Here is a 12,696-nt window from a genome sequence, read left to right on the forward strand (position 1 = left end):
ACCTTCTTGTCAACTGTTTGAAATGAGCCATCCTGATTATCACTACAAAAGTTTTTTTTCTCCTGTTGATAATCAATTGGTCTCGTTAAGAGTTGGTATGGCAACCCCCATTTTTGCATGTTCTTTGTAATATATCTATCTATCTATCTATATATATCTATATCTTCCTACTGTATTTTCAACTGTATGCATCTGATGAAGTGGGCTGTAGCCCATGAAAGCTTATGCTCAAATAAATGTGTTAGTCTCTAAGGTGCCACAAGTGCTCCTCGTTCTTTCTGTTGATACAGACTAACATGGCCGCTACTCTGAAACCTGGGAAGCTGGAGTGTCGAAGGGAATTGCTTGTGTGACTGATGGTTAGCCAGTGGGGTGAGACCGAAGTCCTCTCTGTTTGGCTGGTTTGGTGTGCCTTAGAGGTGGACAACCACCAACCTGGGGCTGTGACTGCCCTGCTCTAAGCAATTTGTCCTGAATTGCTACTCTCAGTTGTGTCCCACCAAAGCCAGCATCGTTACAGTAGGCCATGTGAAATATCATTGGAAAGGTTATGATTTACTGAATATGATTATCCTATTTGAATTCATGTATCATTTTTGTATCTGAAGTTAGGAATATTGTCTATGCATCTATTACAAATGCGTTTACACATGGGGAAAGCCCACTAGACAAGATGCTCTCATTTTGAAAAGCTGGGTGGAGAAGGGTCATTAGAGAAAACAACAGGCCTTAGAAGAAGGTTATTTCCAGTCTGGGGAGCCTTCCTGAGGAGGCTGCAGACAGCCTCCGAGTAATGGCTGCTGTGACACTACAGGGACATGTAACCAGGTCACCTGGTGCTCGACTCCATCTTGGGACATCAGTATTTTTTCACTAACTAGCATGGGAACCAAGTTTTGAAACAAAGGGTTCCCACCACATGCAAAAGCTATATAAGGCGGGGGAGTGACATTATCATGGGTCTTCACAGACTCCCCACTCAAAGAGACTCCTGGAAACACCTGAGGAAGAAAGACTGATCTGGGGGAAGTGCTGGACCTAGGCTAAAGGGATTTTTAGCCTGTGAATGGAACACCTGGGGATTCCAAGCCGTAAGTTAGTGCAGCTTGCCCCTTAGGAATCTGCAGCCTGCTTCTATCATCATTTAGGGTGAGAATCTGCTATTCATATCCAAACTTGTTAGTATATTAAGCTTAATTTGCGGTTTTTGTTTATTTGCTAGGTAAACTGCTTTGCTATGTTTGCTATCCCCTATAATCACTTAAAATCTATCTTTTTGTAGTTAATAAACTTGTTTTTGCTTTCTTTAAAACCAGTGTGTGGGATTCATAACTCGGCGCAGAAAGCTATTGTATATTCCTCTCCACATTGCGGGAGGGGGCGCATTTCATGAGCTTACACTGTACAGCTCCCTGTGCGGCACAAGGCAGTATAATTTTGGGTTTACACTCCAGAGGGGGGTGTGCCTGAGTAGCTGGGAAGTTCCCTAGTTGGACCCTTCCCATGCAGGGCTGGTCACAGCTTCTGCATGTAACTGCAGCTGGGTGTATCCCTACCTGTATTGGACTGGGCAGCTTGTCACAGCAGTGCAGGATGAAGGGAGCCCAGGCTGGTGGGTCGGGGGGCTCAATGGTACCCCAGTTTGAGGTGGCACCCCGGGGTGAACCCATCACAACGGTAACCTCCCCCTCCATGGTGCCACACCTCTTGGGGCAGGGCTCTGGAGAGACTCTCCCAGAAGCATGAGGAGGAGCAAGGTATTGTGGGTAAGCTGGACAGTGGTGGTACATTACTGGGAGGCAGTGCTGTGGAGTTACTGTTTCCCCAAGGAATTCCGACGCAGCTACTGCTGAGGCCTGGTCATTTCAGCCCAGCTCCACACCAGAACTGGCACAGGCCATAGCGCCAGAGCCAGCCTACCATGTCCCCACATGGCCCACTACCTGGTGGCCGGCCGGCAGGGCGCCCCCCCGCTTGTACCACATGACTGTGGCTGGTGACTGGCCCGCGACGAGGCACTTCAGGTCCAAGGACTGTCCCTCAGTGACGGCAGAGGAGGACGACTCGATCCAGATAGGGGGGGCTGGAAGAACAGAGAGGGAGGGGTAGAGGCAAGAGCAGAGCATCACCAAAAGGCAGGCTGGAGCAGCGCTGGCGGGGGAGGGGTAAGAACCCTCAAGTGAGTGTAAAGCAATGGAAATGACCTGCCTGGCCCGCAGCCCCACAGGGTCAGAGCGCAGCTCTCCTAGGACTGGCAAGGCAGCTGCACGGACCTCAGGGCAACACCAAGGGGAAAGAGGGCAGCCCATGGCCCGCCCTTCACCCTCCAGTGCAGATCCACTAGGGGAGGGTCTCCTGCCCCCAGAGATCAGCAGAAACTTCCAGACCCCCCCCCCCCACAACAGCAACACAACGTGCCACTGCAAGGCTGGTTCCCCGGGGAAAGCACCAAGGGCAACTGTCTGTGAAAGCCAATCCCTGTGGCACACTCCTTGCAGCCTGCACCCATCTGCACAGGCTCCTCCACTCACCTGTGGAAGGGGAATGGTGGCCCCGAAACCTGCCATGTGCGGTGGGCAGGGTGCAGAGGGCAGCTGCAAGGGACAAGGCAGGGTCTGGAAAGCACATCACCTGGGGCCAAAGTGGGTGAGAGCCATCCCTCACCCAGTGGATGCCAGAGCATCACTCACAGGGACCCCTGGTACCAGGGGAGCAAGCGCAGGGAACTCCTGCCCCCAAGCCAGCCAGCACACACAGCTCAGCCTTACCATGTGGGAAGCCAGTGCTGTGCTGGACAGTAACTGGGATGGAGGCCTCACGGGGACTGGCACCGATGATCACGCGGCAGACGTACTCACCCGAGTCGGCTGCCGAGACCTGAGAGATGCGCAGGTGGGAGCCAGAGACCTGGCAGGGAGATGGGTGGGAGAGAGGGAATTCAAGGAGGAAGAGAAGAAAACAGCCCTGAGCTTAACCCTCAGCCCCATTGTGTCCCCTGTCCAGTCCCTTTGAAAATCCCAGGGACTCACTTGGCCTCAGCCTGAGAACTACTGGCCTCTCATTTCTGCATCCTCCCGTCTCCCTGTTCTCAGAGAATGATAAAGCTGCCCGCCTGCCCTGGGATAAGGAAAAGCCTCCTTGGGACCCATGGGCATCTGTGCCAGGACCCGAGGGAGTCCACACAGGGGCTCTGCAGTGCCATGGGCCGCATCCCCAGCTAGTGTGAAATGGTGCAGGTCCGCAGCTGTCCTTGGAGTCACACTGATTTCCTACAGCTGTACCTGGTGCCTGGCTGGCAGGGAGCCCCCCCGCTTGTACCACGTGACCGTGACTGGTGCCTGGCCAGCGACGAGGCAGTTCAGATCCAGGGTCTGTCCCTCGGCGATGGAAGACGACGAGGCCTCGATCCGGATGGGGGGCGCCATGCCCGACGCTGGAAGAGCCAGGACAGGGTACAAAATCCCTGGGTTAATCAGCTTAGCATGGATCAATAGCTAAGAGTTCTTTTAAAGGCCGGCTGCTCGTCTGCTAGGTCCCACAATGCAGCGCACATGTCCTCATGCCTAGCTACTGCAGCCTAGCATGGAATTATTCATTGTTCGCGTTATCTGCAAATGCCCTGTCAGGGACAGGCCCCTGCGTGCCAGGTGCTGCACAGCCACAGAACAGAAAGGTGGGCCCAGCAGTCAAAATGCATTAGCAATGGCTCATTTTCTTGCAACCCCCTGGAGGGGGCTGGCTGTGGGGTCTCACGGGCCAAAAGCTGGAGATGCTTGGCCTTTTCCGGCTGATCTCCCAGTTGGTCACTTGTTTCAAGTGACAGTGCCCTGGTGGCAGCGCCAAGAACCTCCCCGCTGAAGAGGCAGGATCATGGCAGCCTGAGCTGGGAGCCACTCTCTGTGATCAGTGCTCGGTCAGGTGCCAGCGACCCTTCTACTGGCATGCTGCCAGCTCCATGTGGGCCTCAGGGCTGTTTGTGCCCACGCCCCTTTTGCACAAGCATCTGTGCCATGGGGTTTTTACTAGCATGAGTTCAAACGCCCCCCCAGCCACTCGCAGGGGGAGACTGAGCTGTTTTCCTTCAAGCATTCAACCCCAGAGACGAGTCATACAGCCTCAGTTCCACCAATCGGGAGCAGAGGGACAACACCATGTGTCCTATCAGGCCCAGTACGACTACGCAAGGCAGCTCCAAATTCTTGCCAGTGTCACTTCTTACCCTACCAGGGGCATTCTGTACTTAGCAGCCCCAGAGTGACTCCGGGCTCCAACAGTTAATACCCCAGCAGCCACCCCACAGCAGGGATCCACAGCCAAGCTGGGCTACTGTGACAACGCCCCTGAATGGGTCCCCGCAGGGATCGAACCGGAGTCTTGGGATAACACAACAGGACAGTCAACTGCCTGAGCTAACAACCCAGCTGCAGCAGCTTGGGGCGGGGAACAGTGCACTTGGAAAGCTCTTCACTGGCCTGGCCACTAGAGGGAGGCAGGGCTGCATGCCTGGGGTCCGCTCTCCATACACTGAACACAGGCTAGTTTGCAGGATCAGTGCAGAGCCCTTTCATGGGGGCAGACCCCCCAAGATGCTTCCCCCTCCTCTTAGCCCACGCTAAGGGAGCAGATTTTCTGTGGGAGCCTCTTGTTAAAGTCTTGGACACACTAACAGCTGGAGAGAAGCTGCTGGAGCTGAAACTCAAGGGCCTTGCCCCCTCCTGGACCCTGCCCTGGGCACTGGGGAGGTACACACACCCCAGCTGGATGGCATGTGGTTGATGCCCAATGCTGCGCTGCACAGCATGTGCCAGGGCAGCTCTGCAGATGGCCCAGTTGGCCGGCACATCCCTAGTGCTTAGCAGTGAAAGCCCATCCCTGGGCTCCTACCTCGTAGCACCACCACCTCGATCCTGGCACTGCCAACACCGGCTGGGCTGGTCCCGATGCACAGGTAGACCCCGCTGTCAGCGGCCGTGATGGAGGGGATCACCAGAGTGGCAATGTCAGTGTGCTCCGAGCGGGACTGCAAACACAGCAAGGGAGCAGTCAGGGCTGGGGTCCCGGGGGCACACACCAGGCACATGCTCCAGGTGTGCAGGGAGAGGGGAGGGCACCTGGGACTCCATCCCCATTGTGCGGGGTCAGCAGCAGGCCCCACTTATGAGACCATTAATCAGTGCCCAGAAGACAGCACAGCAATTGAGCAGGAAAGGAGCTGCTGGGTGGCCATCTTGGTTACTGGTGGTTTGTCTGGGTGGTACAGGGCCTGAGGGGGGTGGCTCTCTGTCCCTCAAAGTAGCACCCTGGAACCCCCATATTCACGTCAAATAATTATGATCTATTTCCCACAAGCATGCTGTGACGTTGGACTCCATATTCTTTAGGAAAATATGCTTATGATATGAAATTACATAACTGAGACATACTTTATGCAAGATGGCTCATGTGAGATATCATTGGAAAGGGTAGGATTTACTGAATGTGATTATCCAATTTGTATGCCTGTATCAGTTCTGTATCTGAAGTTAGGAATATTGACTATGTATCTGTATTTCAACTATGCTACTTTGGGTGATGCCCACTGCTAACACTTCAATGGAAAAGCCAGACAGGGCGGATGGCCCATCAGCGAGGACAATGGACTGTGAAAACTTGGCCTTCCTGTGGAAGCTCCATACTACCACTGACTCATGGACGCTGTGATATTACAGGTTTCAGAGTAGCAGCCGTGTTAGTCTGTTTTCGCAAAAAGAAAAGGAGTACTTGTGGCACCTTAGAGACTAACAAATTTATTAGAGCATAAGCTTTCGTGAGCTACAATGAAGTGAGCTGTAGCTCACGAAAGCTTATGCTCAAATAAATTTGTTAGTCTCTAAGGTGCCTCTAAGGTGCTTTTCTTCTTGTGATATTACAGAGTCAGAAGGTTTTCTCACCTGATACTAAACATTACCTGGAACTTCTGGTAACATGCCACTGGAAGTGAAGGGGGATCAAGTTTGGGAAACAAAGGATTCCTGCCTTATGTAAATCCTATTTAAGGGTGGGGAGGAAGGCAAACGGGACCCCTCCTCTTCATGGCCTGTCTGCCCAAGAAGGAAGACTGCTTTAAAGCCACCTGAAGGGAAGGCAAGGGGGGAGTCCAGACTGAGACAGGGATCCAGTCTGAAAAGAAATATAACTGGAACTCTGAACCACAGAAACTTTGCAATCTGCCTAAAATAACATTTAGGGTAAGAAATTACATTGTGTAACCTGTTTCTTAAGTATATTGAACTGCTAGGTGGTGACCCACTCCCTGGGGAGTGTTATGCAACCATTAATCAGCAGGGGAATTGTAAACAAGGAATTTACAATACTTGTAAGAGGGCTGCACAAACATCACAAGCATCACACAGTGGGGCATGTCTGGGCTAGTGTTTTCCAGGTACATGAACTGAGGATATAAAATACGGGACAGTGGCATCATTCTTTCACCTTTCTCCTCCCACACCTACACTGGAAACAACAAGAACGCTGGGAAGACAAAGACTTCAACTGAGGAGACTGATCCCAGGCTCAAGGGAGAAGCCTGTGTATTAAGAATTGTATCATCCAGTGTAGTGACAAAATTGCTTGATCCAAATATTGTCGAGTGTAATAAGGTTTCAGATATAGACTGTGTGCTTACCTTTTATTTTCTTTTGTAACTAGCTCTGACCTTTTGTGCCTACCACTTATAATCACTTAAAATCTATCTTTCTGTAGTTAATAAATCTGTTTTATATTTTACCTAAAGCAGTGTTTTGCTTCAAGTGCTTGGGAAATGTCAGCTCAGTTTACATAGGCTAGTGTGTGTCCTCTCCACATTAAGGGAGGGGTGGACTGGGTATTAAACATACACTGGTCAGGCACAGTTCTGGGGTGCAAGGCTGGAGAGCTGGAGGGAATTGGCTGGTGGCTTTCTCTGTGTGATCCATGAGTGGCTCAGGGAGCATTCATGCAATCTAGCTGCGTGTGGGACTCCACATGCTGATGGCTGAGTGATAACAGTGCTCAGAAGGGTTTGCTGCTTGTCATTAGCAAAACATTGTGGGAGACAACCCAGGCTGGAGAGTTAAGGGGGCACAGCGGTACCCAAGTTCCAGGTTGTACCCCAGTGATCCCGTAGGGTTGCCAGGCATCCAGTTTTTGACCGGAATGCACAGTCGAAAAGGGACCCTGGAGGCTCCAGTCAGCATCAGTGACTGGGCCGCTAAAAGTCCGGTCCGTGGCGCAGTAGGGCTAAGGCAAGCTCCCTACCTGCCCTGGCTCCAGGCAGTTCCCCTAAGTAGTTGGCATATCCGGCTCCTAGGCACAGGAGCAGCCAGGGGGCTCTGCATGCTGTCCCCGCCCTGAGCGCCAGCTCCACAGTTCCCATTGACCAGGAACCACTGCCAATGGGAGCTGTCAGGGTGCCACCTGCAGCTGCAGGCAACAAACGAAGCCCCCTTGCCGCCTCTCCACCTAGGAGCTGGACATGCCGGCTGCTTCCAGGAGCTGCCTGAGGTAAGCGCCGCACCCCGAACCCCCTCCTGCACCGCAGGTCTGAATCCCCTCCCACACTCTAACTCCCTCCCAGAGCCCACACCCCATACCCTTCCTGCACCAGAATCCCCTCATCCCTGGCTCCACCTCAGAGCCTCCAACCCCAGTCAGAGCCTGCACCCCCTCCTGTACCCCAACCTCCTGCCCCAGACCTAAGCCCCCTCCTGAACCCCAAACCACTCATCCCCGGCCCACCTCAGATCCCACACCCCCAGCCGGAGCCTTCCCCCCTCCCACACCCTAACCCCTGCCCGAGCCCAGTGAAAATGAGTGAGGGTGGGGGAAAGCGAGCCACCAAGGGAGGGGGAATGTAGTGAGCAGGGGGTGGGGCCTCAGGGAAGGAGCGGGGCCTTGGGGGAAGGAGCAGGGCTAGGGTGTTCGGTTTCATGTTTCCAAGAGCCACCTGAGTTAAGCGCCGCCTGGCCAGAGCCCACACCCTGAACGCCCTCCTGCAACCCAACCCCCTGCCCCGGGTCGGAACCCCCTCCCACACTCTAACTCCCTCCCAGAGCCCACACCCCACACCCCCTCCTGCACCCCAAACCCTTCATCCCCAGCCCCACCTCAGAGCCTGCACCCCCAGCTGGAGCCTTCACTCCCTCCAGCAGCCCAACCCCCTCCCCAGCCCGATGAAAGTGAGGGTTGGGGGGTGGAGTGAGCAGAGGGTGGGGCCTCAGAGAAGAGGAGGGGCCTCAGGGTAGGGGGCGTGGCAGGGGTGTTCAGTTTTGTGCAATTAGAAAGCAGGCAACCCTATGATCCCATCACAGGGAGACCCAGTGTGGCTCCCTTCGCAGGGGCCGGGGGGTGGAGGAACCTGGGCATGGTGAGCTGCATCCTGCTTGTGCTGGGGCTTGGGCCTCTGGTGGGGATGTCAGCGGGCTGTCCTGGGCTAGCCCACTGCACAGCAAGGATCTCCTGCCAGCCTGGGCTGGATGGTACCAAATCACCCCCCTGCTCAGGAAGCAGTGGTGCCCATGAACTCGTGGCCAGGACACTCTGCTGGAGCTAATAGAGTGGCTCCCGGGGCCTGGGCTGCTGACGTGCTGTGATCCCCAGCGCCTCGGGCCAGTGAGGGAGGAACAGCCATCAGGCAGAGCTGGCAGAGGACAGCAGGAAGCCGGTGCCCAGCCCAGCCAGCCATGCCAAGCACAAGAGCAAGCGAGCTACCTGCCAGAGCTCCTGGACCCGCTGCTGTATCTCCTCCAGGCTGGTGCCTTGGAAGTGAAGGAAACCGTAGGCAGAGAGAGTCTGGCAGAGAGAAAGCGGCAGAGTGACAGAGCGACAGCAGCAAGTGTGTGTGTGTGGGGGGAGGGCGTACCCGCGTGCATGACCATGGCCATGCGTGAGAGTCTGCAAGGCCCCTCCTGCGACCGGCCTGTCCGGTGGGAAGTGGCTCCCTCATGGGAACAGGGCTGGGAGCTGGCACCAGCAACAAAGCCCTGAGACCCCCGGGGCCCTAGGTCCTGGCCAAGGAGCCAGATCGGCCTGACTCAGCCCAAAGATGCTGAGACACAGCCTGAGCCCCTGCCCATGGGGTCAGTCCCTGCTGCCTGTGCGCCTGCCCCTACGACATGGGGTGCACGCCTGGGGGGCTGGACTGGGCTCTGGCCCTGGCCAAGTGGGGGAGGACCCTGCCCATCGAGGTCCCTACCCAGGGACTGGGATAACCAATGGACTGCCTGCATCTGGCCTTGCTGGGGCATAGAGCTTCCGCACCAACATCACTGGCTGGATCCACCGCAGCCCCCAACCTGCCGGGCCCCACGCCCCAACCCATGGCACCACCCCCAACCTGCCGGGCCCCATGCCCTGACCAATTTCACCCATCCCCAACCTACTGGGCACAACACCCCAATCCATGGCACCATCCCCAATCTGCGGGGCCCCACGCCCCAACCCACAGCACCCATCCCCAACCTGCCAGCCCCATGCCCTGACCAATTTCACCCATCCCCAACCTGCTGGGCACAACACCCCAATCCATGGCACCATCCCCAATCTGCGGGGCCCCACGCCCCAACCCACAGCACCCATCCCCAACCTGCCAGCCCCATGCCCTGACCAATTTCACCCATCCCCAACCTGCTGGGCACAACACCCCAATCCATGGCACCATCCCCAATCTGCGGGGCCCCAACCCCCAACCAACGGCACTCATCCCCAGCCTGCTGGGCCCCACATCCCAACCCACTGCACCACCCAAAACCTGCTGGGCCCCGCACATCAACCAACGGCACCCATCCCCAACCTACAGCACCCATCCCCAACCTGCTGGCCCCACGCCTGGACCAATTTCACCCATCCCTAACCTGTCGGGCCCAACACCTCAATGCACGGCACCACCCCCTATCTGCGGGGCCCCATGCCCCAACCAGCAGCACTCATCCCCTGCCTGCTGGGCCTCACATCCCAACCCCTGGAACCACCCGAAACCTGCCGGGCCCCCCACCTCAACCAACGGCACCCACCCCCAATCTGCCAGACCAAACACCCCCAATCTACAGCACCCCTAACCTGTGGTACCTCCAAACCACAGCACTCCCAATCTGCTCGGTCCCCATGACCCAAATCTGAGCATTTCGAACCCTGGCACTCCCAAACTGCAGGGCCCCACAGTGCAATCACTGGCACCCTGTAGCCCTCCCCCCAGAATGGCTATGCCCCCAGCATACACCCCCAATACACCCCGCCCCACACCCATGCCCCGCCCCCGGAAGGTCTGTAGGCCTAGGCATGTTACCTGGGGTGGGAGGCTGCCCCCTTGCTTCTCCCAGGTGATGGTGGCGGTGGGGGAGCCAGCAGCCCTGCAGTACAGTCTCACTGTGCTGCCCTCCTGCACCTCTGTCCTCTCCGGGCTCACCTGCACCTGCAGCACACTGGAACCTGCCAACAGCCAGCGGGTTAGAGCTGCGGGAGGTCCTGGGAGAGCCCTGGCTGGGTCACAGCAGGGTCAGCCCGGCAAGGGTGACGCCACCCAGCTCCCACCCCACCCTTTGCCATGGCACCTCTCCACCCTTCGCAGCTCAAGGGAATGGGGGACACAGCATCCCACCCTGCAATCCTTCCACCACTCAGCCTACCCCTGAGCCTCACCGCCCGCTGTCCACGGCACACGCTGACCGCCCGTCCCTGCCCACACCGCCCGCTGTCCACGGCACACGCTGACCGCCCGTCCCTGCCCCCACCGCACGCTGTCCACGGCACACGCTGACCGCCCGTCCCTGCCCCCACCGCACGCTGTCCACGGCACACGCTGACCGCCCGTCCCTGCCCCCACCGCACGCTGTCCACGGCACACGCTGACTGCCCCCTACCAGAAGGTTCAATAGTCCCTGCTCTAACCACTAGCCCATCCTGCATCCCTGCTCCCACTGCTGCTGCTCTAGTCCACGACAAGAGGCCAAAGTGCGTAGAACTTGGTGTGTGGAGTCAGCACCCAGTGCAGTCCCCAGCCAGCGAGACCAAGGGTTGCTTCTGGGGTCCTGCTGCAGCTGCTTTGGTCTAGGGAAGCAGAGCTCCATGGAAAGGCTGGTCTCCCTGTATGACCCCTGGCTGGGGCAGGCAGCATCCACCACAGTGTACGTACGGTGCACTTGCAGGAAGGCCCGGGCCACGTGCTGCCCAGCGCTGCTGCGCACACGGCACAGATACTCTGCTTCGTCCGAGGGCTCCACAGAGGGGAAGCGCAGGGTCCCTCCCTGGATCACGGCTTTGCGGGACATGATGCCAGCATGTCCTCCTGCAGTGAGCCAGACCAGGAGAGAGACAGTAGTTAATGCCCCCTCTCTCAGCACCCCAGCCTTGCACAACCTGCCTCACCCCCGCCCAGGGCCAGGGGCCCAGAGAGCAGCTGAGCTCACAGTCCGTGGCCGGCCTGGCCCAGCACAGCCTGGTCACGCATCCCCGGGGTTAAGGGCCCAGAGAAGGGCCCCTAGCAGCCCGTCCTTGCAACACAATGGGGTACGTGAGCATGTCGCCCTCTAGTAGCCAGCCCCAGGCACTACAGCAGCCTGCTGTCCACCAAAGCGGCTGGAGAGACTCCTCCGGCTCAGGTGGGAGGGGCTAGGGCTCCCCGTCGCATGTTCAAACCCCTCTGCCTCCAGCTGGCGCAGCCACAGGCATGGGAAGCAGGTGAACCCCCCCGGCCAGGGAGGCTAGCCCACAGCCGCACCCCTTCTGCTTAAGGTCCCACCCCAGCCCTGAGCCCTCCCTCCCAGCCTCCCTGTGGCCAGAGGATCCCCCACTGGCTTCCGGGAGAGGGGGACTGAGGGTGGTGCCTCGGGACGGAGCCACGGCCTGGGTTACGGGAGACTTAGCATCTCCACAGGCCACAGTCAATGGTTTGCAGCGCGTCTCAGCTGCCTTGTCCCAGCCCTGGGTCTCCGAGTGACCAGGTGAACATGGAGCCCCGGCAGACACGAGGTATGGTCGGGATGGGGAAGTGCTGACAGCCTCATCCCCACAGCTCCCACGGTGTTCCACGCCTGGCCAGAAGCGGGTCTGCTGCACCTACCGATCCACTCTATGGTGGGCAGGGGGCTCCCGGTGGCAATGCAGCGGAACTCAGCCGGCTGGCCTGGCTGGACCGTCAGCTGTGCTGGCTCGATGGTGGCCATGGGCAGGACAGCGGTGGCAGCTGAGGCAAGAAGTACAGCGAGTTAAACACTTTGTACTAGCAGGAAACTTCGAGAGCCCTGTGGCAGGGGCTGCAGGGTGCTCCAGTCTCCTAGACCTGCTGCCTACTCAGGGCACCCCAGGGCTGTATGGGCTCCAGGCCTGGCCTACCTGGAGCATCCCAGCTCTCATCTACAGTAACACTGGCCCCAGAAGACTGAGCAGATGCCATGTCCCAGCCGGGCAGCCCTGGAGAACAGTGTATGGTCATAATGGACCACAGCCAAGTGGGCAGTTTAGAGCAGACTCCAGGGCCAGGACTGAGAATTAGGGACCCAGAGCTGACTCCCTGAGAGTCTCCCTCAAGTGCTGAGTACAGCCGAGAGCCTGGGTCTTGGCACCTGCAGTGACTCGGCTGGGATCCCCCAGTTTGTGACCAAATTTCTGCCCCTGGGGCCAGTATGGGGAGCAGTTCGTGGGATGTTAAGGAAACAATCCTGAAGCCCCCCATGCAGGCAAAGG

The 12,696-nt window shown here is 57.5% G+C and overlaps 1 protein-coding gene across 10 annotated transcripts in view; it reads right to left on the minus strand.

Annotated features, from left to right (window-relative positions):
• HSPG2 (heparan sulfate proteoglycan 2) overlaps positions 1 to 12,696 on the minus strand; it is a 183,434-nt gene that overhangs the window by 64,912 nt on the left and 105,826 nt on the right. For all 10 annotated transcript variants that reach the window (XM_043500074.1, XM_043500066.1, XM_043500073.1 and 7 more), the window contains 7 exons: positions 12,074 to 12,196; positions 11,147 to 11,299; positions 10,301 to 10,443; positions 4,885 to 5,020; positions 3,282 to 3,433; positions 2,769 to 2,907; positions 1,944 to 2,083 (listed from right to left, as the gene is read on the minus strand). In XM_043500074.1, coding sequence (XP_043356009.1) covers positions 1,944 to 2,083; positions 2,769 to 2,907; positions 3,282 to 3,433; positions 4,885 to 5,020; positions 10,301 to 10,443; positions 11,147 to 11,299; positions 12,074 to 12,196 — 986 coding nt within the window. The remainder of the gene's footprint in view (positions 1 to 1,943; positions 2,084 to 2,768; positions 2,908 to 3,281; positions 3,434 to 4,884; positions 5,021 to 10,300; positions 10,444 to 11,146; positions 11,300 to 12,073; positions 12,197 to 12,696) is intronic.

The sequence above is a fragment of the Dermochelys coriacea genome, chromosome 18 (assembly GCF_009764565.3).
Source record: "Dermochelys coriacea isolate rDerCor1 chromosome 18, rDerCor1.pri.v4, whole genome shotgun sequence".
NCBI classification, from domain to species: domain Eukaryota; kingdom Metazoa; phylum Chordata; order Testudines; family Dermochelyidae; genus Dermochelys; species Dermochelys coriacea.